The sequence below is a fragment of the Porites lutea genome, chromosome 14 (assembly GCF_958299795.1).
Source record: "Porites lutea chromosome 14, jaPorLute2.1, whole genome shotgun sequence".
NCBI lineage: Eukaryota > Metazoa > Cnidaria > Anthozoa > Scleractinia > Poritidae > Porites > Porites lutea.
This window is the reverse complement of record NC_133214.1, coordinates 8,599,518-8,623,324: the sequence shown is the minus strand read 5'-3', so window position 1 is coordinate 8,623,324 and position 23,807 is coordinate 8,599,518. Positions and strand designations below refer to the sequence as shown.

At 40.5% G+C, this 23,807-nt stretch overlaps 3 protein-coding genes across 3 annotated transcripts in view; 1 reads left to right on the top strand and 2 right to left on the bottom strand.

Annotated features, from left to right (window-relative positions):
• Positions 1-23,807, bottom strand: part of LOC140924116 (uncharacterized) — a 162,057-nt gene that overhangs the window by 47,667 nt on the left and 90,583 nt on the right. The window lies entirely within an intron of this gene.
• Positions 3,944-5,414, top strand: LOC140924932 (octopamine receptor beta-1R-like). Its single transcript, XM_073374915.1, has one exon. It carries the CDS (start codon positions 4,533-4,535, stop codon positions 5,412-5,414), a length of 882 nt encoding a protein of 293 aa, XP_073231016.1. The 5' UTR covers positions 3,944-4,532.
• On the bottom strand, positions 6,416-22,946 carry LOC140924441 (uncharacterized). The gene is made up of 7 exons (XM_073374473.1): positions 22,795-22,946; positions 16,462-16,546; positions 12,352-12,436; positions 11,395-11,975; positions 10,870-11,065; positions 7,852-8,618; positions 6,416-7,194 (listed from the first exon to the last, which is right to left on the bottom strand). Exons 1-7 carry the CDS (start codon positions 22,816-22,818, stop codon positions 6,503-6,505), a joined length of 2,430 nt encoding a protein of 809 aa, XP_073230574.1. The 5' UTR covers positions 22,819-22,946; the 3' UTR covers positions 6,416-6,502.

The following is a 23,807-nucleotide window of genomic DNA, read 5'->3' as shown; positions in this document are numbered from 1 at the left end:
GTCTTGTAAGACGAAAGGCTTCGTCACGCGTTCGCTCCCCACGAACGTCGGAGCTGCCAAACAGCCACTTCTTCTGTTGGCTATTGTTTTAAGAACCAATTAAAAATTACTGCTAGTCCTCTATTAGGCCCCCTCCCCCCGCCGCTGTTCCACTTTGTATTCTAGTTCTTTATGGAGAACTGATACCATCGCCTTTTGTAAATTGAATAATCCCCCCTCTCAAATAAGCCCCCCGTCTCTATTAAGAGTCACCCCTCCTCCCAACCCCTCAGATGGGCTTGAAATAAATAAGCTCCTCCAGGGGGGGCTTAGTAGCAGGCGGTGTGCGTCACGAGATTCGACCAATCAGAATGCGTTAAATGTAGAGTGATTTTCGCGCTTGGAAACACAGGTGGCCCAAGCTCGAAATATGAGCATCGGCCAATATCGGCATTGTTGCATAACATTCGAAATTTAAAAAGTGAAAGGATTTCAATAATAAACAGGTTACCTTAAATGAAATGTGTGTTACGTCTCTCCTGTGTGATCCATGGGCCGAATTATGACCGTTTACAGAACAAACCCATAAAAAGGCTAAAAGTGGGTCAAAATTGAAAGTGTGTCTCTAAAATAATTTGCATGCAGTTTGCGCTGATTTATTATGTATGAAAATCTTGATTGAACACAGATATGGGATACTGCTTACTCGAAATTAAAATCTACAACAGTAACAACAACTGGTGTGTACAGCTGTATTTGCTGCATGCAAGCAAAATTCTTTCTCAGGTTAAACCAAAAGTTAATTTATAAGGGTCAGCTTTTTGCTAGGGTTAGCTCACCCTTATTAAACACCTGAGAATGAATTTTACGAACAACATATTCACATAAATTTTATCATCTAGCAACTATAGAAAAGGCAACTAGCAGGTAGCAAATGTAATGGTATAGATGTCAGTGAAGTGTAACTATTCAGGAGAAAATGCTTTCCTTTGGCCTTTAATTTTATTGCCATTGGTAAATTTTCCAACAGCTTATGTGTATGGGTTCAAGATAAGTGCTAGAAATTAAACTTGAAACATCTTGGCCCTGGTTCTTGCTTAGTTCTATTGGTTTTACCAGTACTTGATTGCTTTATTAGGTCTTGAAAAGCTCTTGAAGTTCACCAATTTGTTTACGCCACACTGGCTTTGAAATAAGATTATTTTGGCGAGAAAAATTTGGCTCATCCTTAGTGTAAGAACCTGTAAACTTAAGGGTCCATTTACCAGTGAGCGTCCCGCTTCTCAGACTCATAAATTTTCGAAAAGACGCGCAAATTTAGTCCCGCATGCGTCCCTTTGGACGCAAAAAATTACCGTTTCTCTATTCGATCACGACTGATGTCTTTTCCTCTCTATTTGCGAAAAACTTTGCAATATTTAACCAAGTAAGTAGTGTGTGATCGTGCAGGGAACACAATCCAGGTTCACTGTTCATGGTCAGTGGTTACAGTAGTGTTTGTTCGACTCGTCATACGTGTTTTCTCTCTTGTCCTGTTGTTTTGTTGCTTGCACGCGAGTTATTCAAATTGATTGCACTAAAATTTAATTTTTCTTCGGTGGAATGAAGAAAAAGTTATGCACCTGGAGGGACAAACACAGCTCTCATTTGAGAGTCAACGTCAAGAACAAGAAGGACAAGAACCAGCAACTGCAATTGAAAAAGATGATGAGACAACGACAGCACAAGCTAAATCCAAGGAAAGAAAGCTGTGGCTCAAAAAGCATTCTTGGCTGGGTTACGAGAAAAATGGCAATTATATGTACTGCCGAGTTTGCACGGAGACTAGGAAATCTAACGCAACGAGCAAGGAAGCCCAGTGCCGAAATTTTCAAAACACCATGCTCACTGGACATGTTGGTCTCCTGGAACGCAAGGTGGCCTTCCAAGGCCTCATTCGAGGAAGCCCGAAGAAAAGGCGAAACAAAGCAGAATAAAGCCGTCCTGATGCTTTTAAAGTGCCTACAGTGGCTGTGTCTATTGGAACTTCTCCATGATTTGGGGCTTGACGACATAGCTAATCAGAGTAAAACTTTTTCCAAAAAATATTTTTATTGATAAGCACATTAGATGATTACACTGTTTACAATACTACAAAAAAGCATTTTAACCATAGACAATAACAGAGTAAAGCAAAATTAATAGTTAACTTATTACAGCTAAAAAAAATTAGAAAAAAGTACAACAGGGCAATGAAATAATACGGTGTTAAGACATTTAACTTAAGTAAGGAGTCGGTATCCACTTCCTTTTAATGAATTCTTTGTTGCTCATTTTTAGCGATGATCTTCGCCCTAAATCTATAAATGTTTGGAAGGATTTGTTTACTCCTAATGTCCCACAAATAGAGTTCTCCAATAATTAAAAAATTTGTTCAGCAATTGAATTAAAGGGCAAGCATTTTCCGTCAAAATTCCAAAGAGCACATTTTCTAAGCAGAGACGAAGTCGTTGATTCGAAATAACTGGCACCAATATAATTCAAATTCAATCCGAAACTGTTTAGAACGTGAGCAGTGCCACTGCTCGGATAGAACAAATGGGTTAATGATTCAGGTTGCATTGATTGTCACAGAAAGTACATAAATCATTTGTTCTAAAACCTATTTTATACACCTTGTGTATTTGTGTAAAGAATTGAGTTAACTACTTTGTACTGGAAGGCTTTAACATACGATTCGACAAAGATAGAGTGTGGCAGCTTAAATATTTGCTTCAGATGGTCCGGCTATTAAAATGAAAGTTACTCAGAGTAAAACTTGGTCCTGAGAGAGCTCACTTTAATTTTGATCGTGCACTGGAAAAATTGCGTAAAGGAAAGGACAGGCGGATCTATGAGCTCAAATTTAAGAAATAGATTTTGAGATTGCTCCCTGTACATCCTCGAAGATTTATGCCCAATCGGGAGCCAGCATTCGCTTGACCGTTTGGAAATGGTCTGTTGAGAGTCGGTACCCAGGGGCTCTTCCGCCCATGCTTGAAAACTTTTCCACGCCTTTTCTCCCAGCCCGACTGACTGCCCCTGGGTCTCCGAGGATGCTCCCTGTACAAAATTATTTATAATTTCATTTGTATCTCATAGACTGAAAGTGACTATATGCCAATAATAAAAACCTCTTTTGACATATAACGGTGTTACTCATACACTACGGGTGTAGGACCGTGTGGGACTCAAACTCCTGAGTATGGGATTCACACTAGTGACACTAACGTCCGCGGGACTCACAGGTTTTTGGCTGTGTGAGTCCCTGCCAGTTTCTGGATGGATCACTGGTCACTTGCATAAAAACATCTTTGTGCATGAACAATATATTATTTCTGTTTCTTTACTTCAAGTGCTATTTCTGTACTTCAGATGTAACTGCAAGTCATCACAGTGACACGTGCCATTGTGCAAGGTTTTGTTATAGAAAGTTTTATAAAATGTACCCTGCGAGTAGAGGCCCTTCGATCTTTCTATCTAGGAAGATCGAAGGGCCTATGCTCGCAGGGTATATGTTCTAATATATTTTTTATCGCAGTTAATTTTTATTTTTCCATTGTTTTTGGGTATGGTAATGAATGCAAATGAATTTGAAGCAAAGGAAATAATTATAAGAATTAACTGAAATAAAAAATTAACTGCAACATATATAAAATGATGATATCAACCATGGCTGAAGAAGTAAAAATCTATGACTCATTGAGTGTTTTGGCCAATAAAGAGTTCATAAGGGTTTTAAAGAGTGCTGATTTAATAAATATGTCTTAGTCCTTGAAAACTGTAATTTGTTCTTGAATTTTGTTTGTCGGTAGTTGTACGAACCATATGCAGTTAAAATTAACTGACTTTATAATGAATTATATGTACAAGGATTTTTCTCCAAAAGAAAACTAAGCCTAAATGTGGTAGACTGCGAGCAGTCTCTTTTTCTTCAGATTTAGTAAGGGGAGTGCACTCCCGCGCGAGGGTTGAGCGGCCAAGCCGCGAGACGAGAGAAACGAGGGCGGCAGCCCGCTTGTCTCGCGCCTTCAGTCACGAGCGTGGTCATTTGCGTGTCTCGGGCGTTTTGCTCGACGGACCAAGAAAAAAGAGAGACTGCTCGTAGTCTAAGACGTGGGGCTTCTATTCATGAACAAAACTTTATTGAAGTTAATACCATCTACCTAGTGTAAGTTAGGATTAGTGAGCTGCATCTAAAAGCGAAAACCTCAAACCAATTGATTAGACAGCTGTTCACGACAATTTAGCACGGTAAGTTATTTTATAAGCCACGCAAACCCATAAAGAATATCTACAATCGACAGGAAGCAAAAGGTTGTTTAGCAGTTGCGTAAGAAAATGATATATGGAGTACAAATGTGAACGTCACGAGAATTGGTGTTACCAAGATGACGTAATAAACCTTCTTAGTTTATTGCTGCGTTGGCTCTTCTGAGCAAGATATAAGGAACTGAAGTGAAATTTGGTGGTGCTACAATTCTGAATCTGAATCGAATCTGAAGCCAAAACAGGCGGCGTCTACAGGATAGATTATGCCTCCAGACGATCTAGCGACGTTTTCAGCCGATCTTTTACCTTGGGTCTGGGTGCCAGGCTGGATTTTAAACGTCGCAGCAGTTTCAGGAAATACGCTTGTTATTTATCTCATCGCCACCAACCGACGTCTCCAAACACAAGTAAATCTTTTTATCATGCCCCTGGCTATTGCTGATTTCTGCTTTGGCTTAACTTATTTCCCAACATTTTTCGCTTGCGAATTCTACCTGCCATGTGATCGAGAACTCCGACAGATCTTCGCCGCTTACTTCGCTTTCGCTTCGTTGACGAACTTGTGCGTCATGACTGTTGACCGTTACGTTGCCATAGTGATGCCCTTCAAGTATGTTCCTATCATGACGTCACGACGCATCGTTGCTATGGTGGTCCTCGGCTGGCTTTTTCCCGCAGTGCTCTATTTTCTTATCGCTGTCATTGTCAAACAGCTTGCTTCTGAAGATATATTCATTACTTTTAAAATTTCAAGGGTGTTCGTGTTTCAGCTACTGCCGTGTATATTCCTGCTTCTTGCCACTATGCAAATGTTTTACATCGCGTATAAACAAACCAAAATGATGGCGACCCTTGCCCTTCAGTTACAGTTTAATCATCCGATGACTCTCAAGAAACGTAAACAAGGAGTAGAAATTTCCTCTGCGAGATTTATGGGAGTCGTGGTATTTGTTAATGTGATCTGTTACGCCACAGACTCTTTCTTAGATCTTCGAACATATTTGAGTACTTTCCAGAAAACTATGCACACTGAATATGCTTTTTGCCTTCTGTTTATCACGAACTCAGCCGTTAACCCACTTGCGTATGCGCTGTTAAAACACGACATCAAGAAAGAAGTCAAAAGATTGTTTTCTGTTAAGTGAAGAAAGATAACGAGAAACTAAAACTTCCGTTTTACGCAGAGGCGCTTTTCAACCAGTGCCACCATTCTTGCCAGCTGACTCTTTACTGGCCAAGCTTGTCTGCAGCTCCGTCATGAATTCTTATAACTCCATAAGGGCCTCTTCAGTCCTGGGTATAACTGAACTGTGTATTTGGATTGCCACGGTCAGCATATATCACATTAAGAAACCTACGCATGTTAAAAAACGACGTTGAAGAAGGAATTTTAAAAATTTAAATTCATTTAAACAAATAAGACAAGAAAGAACGTACCTGTGCCTGAAATTATTCCTGTAGGACCGGCGAGTTTGCTTTGTTCAGTAACATGTGGTACATTCCCGCAGAAAACCGTCCATTGTTTTCACAACAAGACATGCAAACGTTAACTATACGGGTCAGTTTGTCTAGTAATGATAGGGTTGTGTTGGTGCTGGAGCCGAAGCACAAGCAATAATGAGGCAGAACTGAGCTTAAGAAAATAAAAAAGAAGCTTAGCTAAGAAACGTTTTGAGCGTTTCTTACTTCCAAGCTTGCACTCCGTCGATAATCGGTTTTTTTTTTTTTTTTTTTTTTTTTCAACTTGAAGCGCGTCACTTGAGGAGTTGTAGGAAGGAAATAGAGAAACTATCGGCCTTACGGTTGTAGGTTCTGTTGTCCCTTTCAACGAATCTTCGTCACTTTCGTGTTCAATCTTTTCTTCCTTTAAAAACACGGCCCCGCGCCACACGTTCACAAAGAGTTCAATGAAACCTTCTTAAAACTGAAAGCTTGAACCAGCAGCTATCATGTTCTAAAAACTAAATGTTAGATTCCTATTTTATAAATATTCTTATTTTGTATAGTTAAGAAACAAAATAAAGTGATTTTACTTGAACCGTGAAACAGATACTAAAAAATACTGCAAAATAACAAGAGGTAAACAAAAGAATACAATGGAATTGGCGCATAATAGTGGGTAGTATTCTACAACATGCTTCACTGGTTAAGTAAAATCACTCTAAAAGGCTACTTTTATGCCGTACGATGATTAAACTTATTGAAAAATAGTCTGATTTATTGTTCTTGTTAGTTACTCAGACATGTCATGTTCTCCTAAGTTTATAAAATCTTCTGAATTGTCATTTTTAACTTCTAAACTTACTGTAAAATGTAATTGATAGGTGAATTTCGACGCATACTTCGTAATGGATGTGAGAAAATAAAATGTCCTGGGTAGCAATTCAACATTTATGGGAAGGGTTTTAGAAAACAGTCTCTCTGATCCTCCACCGTCCAGTTTAAATTTGTAAGTGCTATTGTAGCATACGTTTGCTACTTCCAACGCTAAAGAGGTTGATCCGTGATCCCTTCTCAGAAATAAAAGACATCCTAAGTGGAGGTCTTTTACAACGGTCTCCGAACCAAACATTTTACTTGGAACCCCATTGCTGACTGATTCAGCAACATTAGTTTGATCAATAGCGCATGCGCAAATTCTAACGTCAACTGACTTGTCTGCGCATGCCTCAAATTTGCTATATCTGGACTGCCGAGTATAACTTGTCAACCAAACTTTGTCTTCCGGCTTTGCATAGTTTTTCAAAGAAACTTTAAAGACTTCGTCTTCCGTAAAACCAGCTGGAGGGACCACGTGGAGATCCATTGTCGTCAAGATGTAGCCTCCTTGGTAACGTTGCAAAATATTAGTAAATGATTTCCCCACCAAGCGCTGACAGTTTCCATAGCCATACCTTTGGGATGAGGTTACAACTTCACCAGCGCCTGTAAAAAACGAACGGAAACAACTCGAAAGACGATTTTGAGCTACACACATCAACCGGAAGTATACTTTTTGCAAAATTCGGCCGGTTCTCCCCTTAAATTTTTGGGTAAGTCGTCTCTATAACAGGTAGGTACGTTCGCACGTTACTACCCTTTTAGACCGAATCATGGTTTCTTTTATCACCACTGTAAGTAGAGAATTGAATGTTTACAATTTGCTCTCCCCGGCGTAAAGATCGTTTTCTTTGACCTTCAAAACAATTTGGCGATTTCTATGAGATGAGTGAATAACTTCTGGCCGCTATCTAAACCAATAAGAGGCTGTAACGTCAATTTTTTTTCCCGACAAAAGAAGATTTGCCAGTCCATCACACTTTTGCGGGTATGTCTGGTATGTTTCTTTGGTTTCCTCCGCCCAACTTCGAAATGAAATTTTCTAGTTAGTCGTTTAATAACGGACGTGATTACACTACAACGAATTTTCCTTTTTCCATATAAACTTGAATGCACTCCCTTAGCAATTAATCTGCAGGAAAATGGAAAATGTCACAGGCAGAATAATGACAAGTTGGAAGAATGGAAATTTACTTTTTAGTGACGTTACCCTGACCTCGTCGTTGTAGTTTCTTAATTAAATAAGTTCCCTATTACATGTACCTCCTAAATGTTGTGTCTGTATGGCATCATTTAAGGTCCCGAGTGCAAACTCTGCTAACCATTTGTGGTTTTTTGAGTTGTCTTCTGCCTGACTATAATCGTCGAACCCTTCACACTTGCACCTGGTCAGCGGCATCAACTGCAAATCTGCACATGTGCGGTTTGCTGGTAAAACAGAAAATATCCCTACTGCCGTGGAATTCTGGGAGTTCATTAGTGCAGGATGGTTTAAAGACACGAGTGCTCTATGTAGGTCCAGCAACGTAAAGAGACGCTTTTGGTTTTCAACCAGGGCCGTCATTCGCTGATGGCCGAGCTTTTCAGCCACTTGGTCTGGAATTATCATAAACAGAATTGGATCAAAAGTCTCTCTTCTCCCTTCGTCAGTATAACTATACTGAGTATTCCTGTTGCCATGGTCGGAAAATATCACAGTAAGAGTGTCAGGGCTCTGAACTATATTATTCAAGAACTTTGCCAAGTTGGCATCCATGTTGATCATTCGTACCCCAGTATGCTCGTGTCCAGTGTTAAAGTGCATAAAGGACAGCATCGATTTGGCCTTTTTGTCTCTGTTCATGGCAGCGTAAACTTTAGTTATGTAATCCAGGAAATACTGACTGTAAAACTCTCCGTTTAGACAAACCTGAGGTGGAGTCTCGTAATGGTTTGTCATGCTGTATTTTTTAAATACTGTGCAGGAAAAATGTGACAGGCCAAAGTCGTCAATATGCTTTGTACTCACTCGATTTTGGAATTCACTCCATCTGCAACAGAATACATTTTTTCTGATAGTAGCACCTTTAACGTTAGCCCGCGAGAGCATCCGGTTTTTTCGGCTTTAGTTTCACCCGCCGAGAAAAACCGGAGGTAGAGAAGTGACGAGACGAGGCGAGGCTACTTTAACGTAGACATTAAAGCATCGCACTGAAAAACTTTGCTAAAAAAATCACGTTTTCTTCAATTCGCAATTTTTTTGTCGTAAAAGTTCTTTTAGTAGTGTGTACTTTCATATAAGAAGAAAAAAACCCGTTCAAGGTTATGGGCATTTTGATTGTTCACTAAATACAATTTTTCCCGTAGTAGCACCCAAATAATCGTATGAACTGAAACAACTATCGAAAAAGTGGGAACTGAATTTAACAATCTAAGAAAAAACACAAACAAGCAAACAACTAACTATGCAGTCAAATCCCGTTTAATCCCTCTTAATACAGACACCCCGTTAATAGGTAAAATTTCTATGGCCCCTTCCGTGTCTGTGTAGGCGACTTTAAGCAAATCGCCACGGCGACCTCTACCACGGTGGCCGGAAGTAAAATAGCTCATAAACGACGCAGTGCGCATTCTTGGAAATGACCTTTCGCTGTGGCGCCAAATCCTTCAACGTGAAGACCTGCCTTGTGGCGTAGTCGCTACTACGTGAGTAGTAAAATTCGACTTTTCTCCTATTTTAGATAGATTGTTTTTCACTTTATCGAGAAAGTATTTGACGCTCAGCCTGGTTTTCCAGTAATTACGTCTTCCCTTCGTTTTACTAACAGCTAAAGTGAATGAGCGAAGGAGGCTCGTCTGGATTTTTTAAGGGGGATACCTCCCAAGTTTGAGCATAAACTACGTCAGCACGAGTAAAGATATCGGAAAAAGGTTACCACAGCTGTATTATATAAAGATGACAATTTCTTATGATCTGGGTTTTATTGCAATCGGAGTCGCCATGGCAACGTAGTGACGCCATTGCGTTTTTCCTTTATCTCCGTGTTTCTCTGTACCAGGATTTTTTTTTAAGAAATCGCTTCAGGGAGTATGTACCTGCCATAATTGCCTCAATTATGGCAAAGTTTGAACAAATTCCATGAGAGCGTTTTCGAAATAATTTGAAACGAAGTTTTAAGAATCATAAAAACAGTGAAATAGCATACTATCCACACAATTAGCTAATATTTTTAAGAAAATGATAAGCTTTGGAAATGCGGCTTCATCTCATAGTGGTTTGATTCCATTGAAAACTGTTTACAAAAAAAAAGAGGGGAATTGAAAACTTGCAAACAATGCCAGTGAATAATGAGGACGCTCAATTGTAAACAGAAAACCTGAGGGGGAAATTGGTTATATTTGAGGCCCTATTTAACAGCTTTTCCTGTTTTCAATGTTCGTGAAACTTGCAGGTTACATTTATTGAAGATTGATCTCGGGATTGTCAAATTTATACAAAAATTTAGCCAGCGGTTTTTTTGTAGGCATGAACGAAATGACGTCCAAAAACTGTAACAGAAGCAGCTGAACGCAAGTTAATAAAATTCTTCTCACTCGCGATCGGCCAGAGCAATTTTTGTACGCAGTTTTCAATGGAATCGAACCACTATGAGATAAAGCTGCGTTTCCAAAGCTTATCGTTTTCTTAAAATATTAGCTAATTGTGTGGACAGCATGCTATTTCACTGTTTTTATGAGTGTTAAAACTTCGCTTGAAAATATTTCGAAAATGCTATCATAGAATTTGTTCAAACTTTGCCATGATATGAGGCAATTATGGCAGGTACATACTCTCTTAAGCGATTTCTAAAAAAAAAAAAAACTGGTACAGAGAAACACAAAGATAAATAAAAAACGTAATGGCGTCGTTACTTTGCCATGACGACCCCGATTGCAATAAAACCCGGATCATAAGAAATTGTCATCTTTATATGATACAGTTGTGGTAACCTTTTTCCCATATCTTCAATAATGCCGACGTAGTTACTGCTCAAACTTGGGAGGTATCCCCCCAAACAAATCCAGTCGAGCCACTTTAAAGTTGAAATTTGGTGGGCTACGGTGACCTACTCTCCCCAGCACTCCGTACCACGAGGCCTCCGTAATAGAGGTCGCCGTAGCGATTTGCTTAATGTCCCTAATAAAAAAAGATACTGTTTCCTTTGTAAGTGAACTAAATGCTACGGCCCCATTATTTTTCCAGGCATTTCATAATATTGGTACCTTCCTCTCTAAACTTATGTAGTATATTTACAAAGGTACCTGTCTTCAAATTCAGAATCTCCATCAGGGCTTGCTCTTACTTGAAGGTCCGTCAATCCAATACCCCAGTGGTCGTACCAACAAAGGTCTTCTTGGAAGAGGGTCTGGTAGCCCCATTTACTGAAGGCCCCAAACAACACCTCTACCCCTAGAGGGTCCTTTGCGGTCTTTGCTCTGTCACTGATTTCATTGTCATCTATAGAAGAAGAAAAAATATATAGTATTAAATCTAAATGGAACTAAAAGGCCACAATATGCAATTTACTTTCCCACGAAACAACTAGTAAGGGCCCTTTTGGGAAGTTTCCTTACGTTGCACATTCAAAAGGCCCTTTGCATCTCGGGGTCAAACTGAACTGAAAAAGTGCCCTCCGTGAGAGGGTATGGATATTTTCTGGAACTACACAATGCATGAAAAGTTGGCTCACCCAGGGTATCTCAGCTAAGCGAGTGACTCTTTTGCTCGGGACAAGTTTTCTCCATATAAACGGGACCTGAATGATATGGACACTCCTCAACGTTTACCTTTGATAACACCAGAAAAGAAGGGCCTCATGTTGTCAAAAGTCTGTTGACCAACACTCTGGAACAATTCAAAATCCAACGCAGTGGCCTTGATATCGGGATCTTGTGCAATCGCGCGGAGTACGGCCACTAATCTTGGCAGAATTCGATAAAAATGCGGTCTTGCCACAGAGTCCAACACAACCACGTTAACATTTATGTTGTTTCTCTCGCTGTCATTTTCGGCTTTCTTTAGGATAGGTGGAAAGATGAGCGACTGAAGAATATCCCCACACTTTATGTACAGAAAGCCAAAGCCGTTTTTTTGGTTTGTTTCTACGGCTTCTTGTACAGTTCCAGTTATCGTCTCCTTGGATGTAAGAATCCAGTCAGTGACTTTGCCCATTGCCGCATTCACAGAGCCTATGGTGATATTCGATGACCCACAAGCCTCGGTGTTACATAACAGTCTATGATTTCCAGACTTTGTTTCTTTAAACGAACATATGTCAGGGTGACGAGTCTCGTCACATTTACGGTGTTCAATGTGCCCTGGACGTCCGTAATATCTATAGGCTTGTGCACATCCGACTCTACTCGGTCTAGTAAAAGGTATAAGTGAAAATGAATACTATAGCAAGCTTTTCGAGTGTTCTCCCAACATTCCAAGTGGGTAATCACGCCGGTAAACCCATAGAAAGTGGGGTCTATTGCTTTTATAAAATAAGATTAAGTTTTCTATGAGTTTACCGGCACAATAAACCATAGGTTTTTAACCAATAAGAACGCGCGTACTATCTTAGTTATTTTATAAAGTGGAATAGGCTCTTGAAATCACTCATTTTGACGTTCATTGCTCTGCAATAACTAGAAACATGCTTAAAATTAGGTGTCCTGATCATTGTAGCGTTTAAGTGGCCCAAAAAGTATGTATTGTGGAAATACATATCAGCCATATAACATGGATAATCAATATACCTGTGTGGCTTGCATTTTATTGCGGATAACGAGGTACAATTGAATGCTGATATATTCTGTAGACCAAGCTCCTGGCATGTGTTTTCTGCAAAGGAAAACACTTCTTCTCAGTATAAGAAAAATTACACTTGGGATTTGAATCCTCGGCATGTAAGAAAAACCTACATTCTGAAAATTTTAGATTGTGAGCAGTAATTATTGTACATATTACGATATTATCCGTGGATTCAAAGGGTGACAGTAGTTAATCCATACTCGAAGACCTAGTGGTAGCTAATGGCTGTTTTCACACTAGAGACGGATAATACATCTTCAAAATCCGTCAAAATTAAACGAAAAACAGATGGACAAAATCAGGCGGATTGTCATCCAAAATTAAGAGGGTTCCATTTTCAAATTAAGGCGTATTATCTGTCTGACGCGAATGATCCAACGGACAGCAGAGATTGCAAAATAGAGCTGGGAAAATTATAACATTTGGTGATTATAATATACAAGATCTGCGGATATTCTCCACGACTTAGAATGGGATACCTTTGAGCAAAGACGCTCTAAGCAGCTCGCAATAAGTGTTTTTAAATCTCTAAATAACTTTTACCCTGAGAGTTTAAAGAACGTGTTCAAACCAACCTCCAGGCTTCGTCCTTACAACGTACGAGGTGCCTCGAACAATGTTTTTGTGCCTAGGCCCCGTACTGAAGCTGCTAAACGAGCTTTTAGCTGTAGGGGGGTGTCATGTAGAATGGCCTAGAAAATGTGCCTAAAGACAAGATCATTCTCAACTCTTTTTTGAGTCTGCCCTGTCTTTGCCTTGAACCGGGGTTTGTGATAGAACTTATTTTGGTTATATAATGTACATTTTAGGTAGATTTTTGTGTAATTAATTATAGGATAGTTTTCTTAATAGTTTACATAGATGTATTTTTAGAATTACTGTAGTTTCTCTTAAAATTTGTTATGTAAACGGCTCACTGGAAGAGCATTTTCAATGAAGTGATGCCGGAAATAAAGCTTGATTGATTGATTGATTGATCGATCGATCGATAACCGGTTTCAGACAGATCAACCGTCTCTAGTGTGAATCCGGCAAGTGGGATTAGGAAATACTTATTTGAGACAGAAGGAAAACAGGGCAAGGCCCCGCGGAGTTTGGGCACTAACCCTCACCTAACCCATTGCCAGAAATCGTGGACATTTCGCGCCCGTGATTAATTGTCAACGGAATCTCATTTTCAAAATGACGGACAAAAACGATCGTAGTCAGGGAAAGCGTATCCCCTGCAATTTTTCAAATAATTTGACCTATGTGGATCTGTTTTACGAAGAAAAAAGCTGGAATAAAACACCTTGCAAGAAAATGTTAGGTTTATACTCGGCCGAGCGGCTGATAGCAACAAAACAGTACGCGGTTGTACCTTTCGTGACATTTTCATGACAATTTTGTTTTAAAACCAAGCCTAGTAGGCTAATCGAGGATTTTTGAATGCCTGGAACCTAGTTTATATCCCAGCATCTCTGGAGTTGTAGCAACAAACAAAATGGCGATTCGGTGAGGTTTGGAGTTGGGAAGATTTGTCCGACCGAAATGTGTTATTCGCAACTATGGCGTCCATTACTGGACTACAGATGGAAAACTGAGGGAAATAATGCGCCTTTGGAAGTATTTTGCAGTGCCAAAATCGTCCTTTTTACGACTGTTTAGGAAACATCTCACATCGCAGAAGTGATATCGAGTCGTGCAAATTTACTTCATTGAAGGGTTTATCCTCTAATCGACGAGTATTTCGCATGACTTCGGCAAGATTTTAAGACAATGTATGGAGAAATGGAGCGTACAACGAGAGATAAAAGTGGCCACTTCGGGAAGTAAGTAAACCTACTTCTATTTAGCCATTTTTAACCCAGATGCGAAGGTTACACAGCACTTAACATGTTTCGAGTCGTGCACCGAGGACCCGTAAGCTCAAAATCGATGTATTTGAACAAGTTTCCTTATCTCCATCAGTCGGACCGGGAGAAAAGGCGCGACGAAAGTTTTCAAGCATAGGCCGAAGAGCCCCTGGGTAAGGACTCTCACAGGACCATTTCCAAACGGTCAAGCGAATGCTGGCTCCTGATTCGGCCCGAAAAAAGCTTTGACAATGTATTATTGTGTCCAATCGGTGAACAGGTTCTCCTGAGTTATTTTCGTGAGTTCGTACACGACGGCTATTATCTCGCCACAGTTGCCCGGTTCGTTCACGAAGCTTTCCTAACCAGTCAAAGGAACTACTGATGAGTCGAAAAACGTTTCGGATGCTATCAGCAGAAGCAATTCAATTTGCACTGAGAAAATTCTGTTTCTTTCCAACAGATCACAATGTATCGTAAATAACAGGAAGTTTAAGATGCGGCGGCGTCACACAAGAAATCAAAAAAAGCAATAGCTTGACAATGCAAAACAACAACTTTGCACGTGCATCACGCTTTGTTGCACATTTCTTTGCCACCACTGCAGGACTACCACGTGAAAATGCCTAGTTTCACGTTTTGTGAAGGACGTAAACAAGCAAGTGACAAAATTTTATTTCTCTTTATGAACTTGGATATGGTTGATAGAAATTCAGCTCCAGAAGAGTTCGCATGCATTTAAGAAAGTAAGCGAGTTGGAATAATCACGATAGAGATTGAAAAAATGTGAATTCACTTTTCATGCGACGTTTTCGTGGTTGTCAGTTGTCGTGGCATCTTATTAAACTCCCCAAACTTAACGAAGACGTGATCGATGCAAGCGTGAATACCTGTTGTGAGCTCAAGCTTGTATTTTCGGAAAAGCGTCGTTAGTTTTCGGGTAGACAGAGTTCATATCAAACTGAAAATTTCCTGACTGCGTGCATTTCTTTGGTGCATGAGCCAGACAAGCCGTGATCGAGTCAATGGCCGTCATGTACGAACTCACAAAAAGAACTCCGGAGATGTTGTTCCACGATTGGGCACAATCATACAAAGCATGTTTTGTGCCCAATCAGGAGGCAGTATTCGCTTGACCGTTTGGAAATGGTCCCGTGAGAGCTGGTACACAGGGGCTCTTCCGCCCGTGCTTGAAAACTTTCTTCGCGCCTTTACTCCCGCCCTGGGTCTCCGAGGATGTCACCTAACTGGTTCCAAAAACATTCGAATTCCCTTTTTCGGATTGGCCAGTCATGTTAATAAGATGGTGAAAAAGTCTCATGATCAAAGCAGCGGCAGGGTAGGATCCAACCTAACAGCCGCCGCTGCCGTATCATCGTATCCAGTGGCGCAGTGGTGAGTGCACTCGCCTCCCACCAATTCGCGCGGTCCGGGTTCACTTAAATCCCGTCTTCGGTGACATTATATGGGTCGAGTTTGTTGTTGGTTCTCTTCTTTGCTCGGAGGGGTTTTCTCCGGGTTCTCCGGATTTCCCTCTTGTCAAAAACAAGCATTTTCCAAATTCCAATTCGACCAGGAATCAGGTAGGCGAAGAACCACTACCATTAAATCGTCAAATATTTATTTATTTATTTATTTATTTATCTACAAAGAGTCCAAATTACCAATATTGAACAGGAGTAAATAACTCAGAGGGAGCAACTTCCGTGTTCTCGTGTCAAGGCGTTTTTGGCGCGAATTAACAATATCTTTCAAGTTCCACAATGCATATCACACACCAAAACCTACAGTCCTCAAAGTGGTGTTTGTGACCTATTGTATGTGACCTAAAAGGTATTAAAATACTGGTTTTTCGGCTGCCATTCTGACGCCTTCGTCAGAGTAGAATGAATAATTATACAAATTTGTCAGAGTTGACTTCTCTGACAAACTCAAAACACGTCAGTTTGGATGGATGTATTTCCTCCATAAACTATAGCATGTGAACAGGCTCTGCGTTTGGGCGAAAGGAGCTAAAAATCGCGAGGAGGTGGCGTGCGGAAGAGACATAGGAAAAGTGGAGGTGGCTCGTCCCCTATTCCCTCCCCCCTCCCCCCCCCGAGCCGATTTTTTCCCTTTTTCTCCACACAGAAGCCTGTTCCCAGGCTACCACAGATGTTCGGCTTCACAACTGAAGTCTTCTCAAACATCTCTTTAAAAGCGAGTAATTTACATTCTTACCTAAATATCCTCGAACGAAAGCCACGAACCTCAACTGCACAAGTACCACAGTTAACGTCACGAAGCCAAGGAGAATAAGAAGCATCTGGGTAGATAATAATCGAGATAGCGCTTAACAGTAAAATCCCATTAAATACATGTACTAAAATTAAGCACAATGTGATATTACGTTTACTAGATACCTTCAAGAGTACCGTATTTATTCGATTAACCGCCCTGGGCGCTTATTAAATTTTTGGACCTTGAGAGTGGGCACACATTTGAGGTGGGCGCTTACTGGAGGCTAATTCAAGATTAATTTTGCAACAAAGCAAATAGTAATAACAAAACGCGACGATGAAACAAAGGAAGGTTTCTGTAAAATATCCTGAAGAAAACTCCGTCTTCGGGGGAGTCTCTTAATAGTACTTATTCGTTTTTTTTATGGTGGGAGGGGAAAGAACGAGGGGTGGGGGTGGGCGCTTATTCGAGGCTTATTCGAGGCTGGGCGCTTATTAACTTCTTCTGCCTTTGGGATGGGCGCTTATTCGAGGTGGGCGCTAATTCGAGGTTGGGCGCTTTTTCGAGCAAGTGATGTAGTGCGTAGAGGGTCCCCAGTAGATTTTTCGCAAAATGGGATTTGCGTCATTTGAAACCAGGAATTCGGGATTTTGAAGCAAAATGGGAGTGAGATTCGGGGTTGAAACTATGTATGGGATGCGGAATATAGAAAATAACCATTGGGGGACAATGAGCGAAAATTTGGGTGGCGATAACGGTATTATAAAACCCTATGGAGGACCCTCAAAACCTTATGTCTACCTCCTTGACACGCTTTCCCAAGGTTCAGTGGGAAACAGCGAGAAACAACAAGGGAGAGCTGTAGATAAGGGAGACGCGCGAGAGGGATCATGGGAACTGGCGAGGAGCGCAAGCTATGAAAAGCCATAACTTTCTTATGTGGTTATTCATCATTATGTGGTGTGGTTTCTTCATTATGTGCCGTAGTTACTTCATTATGTCTCGTGGTTACTTCATTATGTGCTGTAGTTACTTCATTGTGTTTTGAGGTTTCTTCATTACGTCTTGTAATGTAGTCCTGACGTGTTGCGTTTTTACCATAATGCGGTGATAAAAACGTCATTATGTGATGTGGTTTTATCGTGGTCTGTTGAGGTTATTCAGCTATGTTTTGTGTTTTTGTCAAGATGTAATGTGGTTATACCTCTTTATTATCTGGGTGAGTCTGTTCTCGCCATGCGATTGGTCAATTTTCGGTCCGTAACTTGCTATACCGACCAAAATTTTTAAAGAAAATGCTCATTTCGGAGCTCTAAACCTCTTTACCTCAGAAGAAAGGTTTAAATAAAGTTATAAGACGCCTGCAGGAGCCAATCGGCTCCTGACGCCTGTCAACCCTTAGGACTTGGATGTTGACTTCGGCCTTCAACATTTTAAACTGTGTTTATTTGTGAACGAAGGACATGAAGAAACTGACTCGTAATATTATCGAAGAGGATTCTAGTCAGTGTTTGAAAATTTTAACGTAGTACACAGTTAAGAAGACGAAAATCGACTGGCACAGATTCGAGATGTTTTGCCTAAGAGAAAACGAGTAATTTCTTCGACAAATATGATAACAAATATACCTGCACTCGATCATCTTGACAAGCTTTTTTGCCATTTGCAGTGTTTTTTCAAAGACCAACGAAAGAAAGATAGAAGCGAGTTCGAGCCAGACATGTCCAGTTTTCAAAAGACTCCATCGTCACATTAACGAGTGAATACTTATAGTGCTCTTAGTTTTGACTGTAAACCCTGAGGACTGGGATGTTGACTTTGCCTTTCCAAATTTTAACCTAAAATCGTTTTAATGAGAACGAAGCTGATGTAGAAACTGAATCATAACCTTACCGAGGAAGAGAATGCTAGTCAGTGTTTGAAAATTTCGACGCAGATCACAATTGTAAAGACGAGAATGAACTGGCAGAAAGAGAGGTTTTTCCAGAAACCATTAACGAGCGAATCCTTCGACAATGACGACAAACTTACCTTGAAAAGCTACTTTGCCTTTTGCAGTGTTTTTTTACAAGGACAAACGGAGGAAAGATGGAAACGATTTCTAGACAGACACAGTGTCCGGTTTCCAAAATACTCCAGCGTTACGTCAAAGAGATAAAACTTACAGTTCTCTTAGTTTGGACCGAGTAAACTCTTTCAACATGGCGAATTTGTTTTTACTTTCTCAGAAAGTAATAAAAAACTTTCTTTTTTGACGCCTGTCAAATGAATGTCAAATCGTGCTTCCTGCACTTGTTTCCGGTCCCCCAAATAGGGAGAAGCCATATAATAAACATCTGATTAGCCTCGTTTTTTCGGTCCGTAATTTACAGTACGGGGCGAAAACTCGGCTAATAAGAGGTATTTTTGTGGTATGGTATCTTTGTTGTGCGGTTTGTTCATTTTGCGATGTGGTTTCGTCTTTATGTTTTGTTGTTTTTGTTTTCCGGTACAAAGCTCTAGTACCCAGGCTTTACTCGTTACAAGGAACAAGTCAAACCGGTTTTAAGAGGGGCCCCAGTTCCTGCTTCCGCGTTGTCAAAGATAACAAAACTAACTAATGAACCATCATAATTTGAAGAAAAAATTTTTAAAATGCTATTTACACATCCAGCAGGTCTGCTAAGCGCTCAGGATCGATATTCTTCCCAGCAGCGAACGCATCGATGGTATAAACTTCAGCTGTAGCCCTTTGAACTCTCAGTTCGCGGCATATTGCACCAAAATCCTTGCCCTTTAAAAACGAGTCCACAGCCCGCAACTTGTTGTTAGAAATGTCGTTTTTCCCGTACAGTTTTAGGAGACGATTTTTCTGCGTAAAAAGGGTGATTATATAAATGATCGATTAGCTAAATCACAGATATTTCACGGTTCACAGGCGTGCTCTAGCTGGAAACTCGCATCCAAAGTTTGATTGTAAACAAAATGTTGCAGAAAAAGAAACACTTACAATGGGAGCCCTTCTCTTTGCTGATGGACCAGCTTCCTCTGAGTTTCTGTCTAAAGCAGGTCTTTTCCCCGAAGAAGACATTTTAGCTGCAAAGACGGACCAAACACCACAGCAAACAAAAGCACTGTTCAAAGATCACGACCAGCACATGGCTGCAAGAGGTCTGCGTTAGATCACAATCGTGACAGCCGATGCGGTATTCTTTGATGATTACATCGCGGTCAGGCATCCTCCGGCGTTCTTTCAGTGATAAGTTCAATTCCTCGCTAAATGGCGCATACAAATTCCAAAATTTTTACGTCTTTGGTTTTTTAAATACCCTATGATTTTACCAGCTGAAAAATAATGTGTTTTTTTGGAAGGAAAGTCTGTAAACTTTCCGATCGAAATTCAAATTTCGCGCTTTTCGCTGCATTGACCAATTAGAGCCATGAGATTTAATTTGATTAGAGAAATTAGCGCCTGAAAAATAACTGACGCTATTGCCGCGGCCTATTGTTTTCCGCCTACCTTTTAGCCGGACCATTACTTAAAATCGAAAAATGTGCTGCTTGACACCTTGATAGTCAAGGGTTATGTTACATGTGAATTCAAGTGGAACTATATTTGAACATCAACGCGCGCCCGGTGCCCGATTTACATGTGACAACATTTTCTTTTAAAAAGCTCTTTGATAGACATGCTACATACAAGTTGACTTCAAGAGTTTCTTGGCGAGCGGAACGTTCTTTTTAGGACATGGAGCGGCCGACCGAGCTACGAAGTCGCAAGTAATGAATTCTAGCTTCTTGACTTTAAATCAAGAAACCAACACCAGCATGTCGCCTGGCTGGGTGACCTGGACAATATTTTCAGTCGCCCGAGGCCAAGTCTTAGTCGCCTCATGGGACCGGGCGCCGTAAATTAGAGCACAGCCTTGATTTTGTCCTCCTCTACGCAGTTTCCCCCCTTTGCTGACGCAGTATCTTTTTTCTGCTTTTGCAATCCAACCTGACTTGCACGTGATTCGAAATTACGGCCAATAAAAATCACACAATTTTTCGGGACGGGTACGGTATACGAGAAAGTTAAAAAACAAGACAATTTTTGACTCCCGAGAAAAATACGACAGGAACAACGCGCTACCGAATTTATGCTGACGCTGGCTGACTACGCCATCCCGCGTAACAAACCGCTAACAAAGATACCAGACGGTAACCACATTACATCAAAAACACAAAACGTAGCTAAACAACCTCAACATACCGCGATAAAAGCAAATTAAATCACATAAGTTAACTAAGTTTTTACACCGCATCACGGTAAAAACCCAACACGTCAGGACTGCATTACAAGACGTAATGAAGAAACCTCAAACATAATGAAGGAACCGCAAGACATAATGAAGTAACTACAGCACATAATGAAGTAACTACAAGACATAATGAAGAAATTCAACACCACATAATGATAAATAACCACATAAGAAAGTTATGGCTTTCCGTATAAATTCCCCGTAGCTTTTAGAACTTTCTTTACGCTCCGCTTGGTTTATAGTTTCCTTGCTCTTGCGATAAAAATGATAAACAACAATTGATGAAAGTGTATTCAATATCAACTTGAAGCGTTTGAAAAACATGCCAAAAAATTCAGGCTTGTTCATTTAAGTATATTTTCTCGCTGGCTTTTAAAAATATTTTACCATGAAACCCAGTTCACCAGGAGATGCTATGATCTTTTGAGTACCTAGTGATAAAATTCTACTGCCACATTATTTTCAAATGCTGCTACCCTTGGTAGCTTTGTTTGGTTTGAAGCAGATTATATATGGAAAAAATAAGTTTGCGTTCCACCATGTGTATTCGTGATGCTAAAAACTGAAATCTGCTTTTAAACAATTAACACCACTTTGCACCTAATTAGCTAACAAGGCGGAAAAAGTCTTTCCACTTCTGTTAATCAGAAAACTTTAACATGTATTAATATTTCAGTGACTGTTCCGCCTAGATTAGCAAATGCTATTTGCGGACCAGTCTCTTCGTGTTGTGTTGTATATATACAAACATTTATTGGAGTTGAAACTGAAGAGAAGGCTTCTTCACTTTCCAGCTCCGCCGTTTCAGACAGCCGGGTATTTAGCCTGTGTGAAATCGTGCCCGTGAGTCACGCGCTGCTACTCACGAAATCTCAGTTTTCGAAACAGCGTCCACTCTACTCTATACCCAAGAAACCACAACCGCTCAGCTGCGAATTCGAAGCCAGTTTTGATTTCCTGATCGTTTGGTTATTCTAAGTGATCGAAGATAAAATACTTTCAAACGATTAGAAAAAGGGATTTTGCAGAAATTCTAGAAAATTTCAGTCTTGATACCACCACATGAGAAATTTCTGCAATCTGATTGGCTTAGAGCAGTGGTATTTCAGCTTAATTTGAAATACGTACATGTGAAAATTACAAACCGTTTGCGGGTAGTTGATATTTGGCAAAAATACCGCCCGTGATATTTCAAAATTGTCACAAATTTCACTCGCCTAACGGCTCGTGAAATTACGTATAACAAATTCGAAATATCACTCGTGGTATTTATGCCAAATATCACTACAAATCATGCTATTACCTATACGAATGCCGGGTATTTAGTTTTTTTAAGACTGGTTGCCGAGCATATAGCCACGGGGTTTTTAATAATGATATAACTGACTTCAGAATCAGTCAGTAACATTTTCTTTGACATCTTTAACTTGAACCGTAAGCTAACTATGTAGGCAGCGTCGCCGACACTCTAAATCGACTGTGACGGACAATGCGTATGTAGTGCAGACTGGCCAGTATCTACTGCCACCAAATAACCTTTCATTCCGTTTCTAAGTCTCTAGTCTTCTCTAAAATGCCACCAACTTTCCAAAAGGAAATTCCTGTACGTCATGCTTCGCCGACAAAGTCGCTTACGTGGTGATTAATCGTCAAAAAATGTTCTACCGTCCAACCTAAAAATGTGATCCCACGTAAAATATGTCTCGAACGAATTTTTAAGGCGCAAAACAATCGGATAGGAAATACATCCCAGCCATACAGGCTGCAAACGAAAACGGCTATGATGAAATACTATGTGGAAGATATTTATCAAACGGCTGAGAAGACACGAGAAATAACTGAAACCGCTACATATTAAAGAAGAAGCTGAGAGATGGAACGCAGCGTCGAGTTTTCCCTGCGAAGAGTAAAATAACAGTTCTTTTCTGTCCTCACGTCGGCTCTTGACCCCTGTACAACATTTCGTACAACAACTCTTTGGCTATTGCCAAGCGAGGGGGTTTTATTATTTACACCTATTAAAAAAATAATAAACAGCCTAACTACTTACAAAATACTTCCGATGCCGCCCCATTTTTCGCTGTGCGCTTTCACAAGGCAGAGATAGCCGATGAAAGTAAAACACTTCACACTTTCATTTTCATCAACGCGATGCATGCACACGTTCAATGGTTTTGTAACTCGAAAGGCCTCGTCATGCATTCGCTTCCCCACGAACGTCGGAGCTGCCAAATGGCCACTTCTTCCGATGGCCTTTGTTTTTAGAACCAATTAAGAACCAATTAGAAGTGGTGGTCATGCGGTTGGTCACATACCGCACGGCTCCACGTATTCGTTAACTTTTTCAGCGTTTTCTTGGTTTTTTCCGAGTGCAAACGTAAAAAGTGGAGTAGATTTATACAAAATATACGATCCCAACTTTTCACGAGAAAAGCGGGGAAGCAAAAGAAGCTAAAATTTGAAGAAATCGACCACAGCATATACAAACCGGCAGCGCGATGTGCTGCCTTTCTAAACTTCTAAACTTCTGAAAGAACTCAGTGATTATGAAATCGGCTGGATTAACCACCATGACGAGTCTGCCTTTGAGCATATTGAAGCGGATCTGCCGTGAGTACTGTCGACTGACTTAGCGGACAAGAAACAACTCCTCTTGACAATTCACGTATATCTAACCACTGAGTGAGTTATGTGCCAAGGTGCCTGATACGAATTATGGTGTTTCAAAAAGTTCCCTCGCTTAAAGCAAAGAATGAAGAGGTTAAACGCCAACTACGGCGGCAAGCAAGTTAAAATGAAACTGACCACGCTCTCAACTCTGTTCTAGACGATTTTGACATCAGCACGTGCAAAAACCTGGATGACTTTCACCAAGTTACCATGGAAGGCAAAAAGAAAGCCGGGAAAAATACAGCTAATTGTGCATCGTCTAAGAGTAATGCCGACGACTGGGGAAATCTTACGGAAGATTCTACAGGGCCGGAAATCAAGAATCTTGTAGATGAAACTCAAACACCAAAATCATCCCACCCGAAACGCAGCAATTCGCTAAGCTCGGTATGG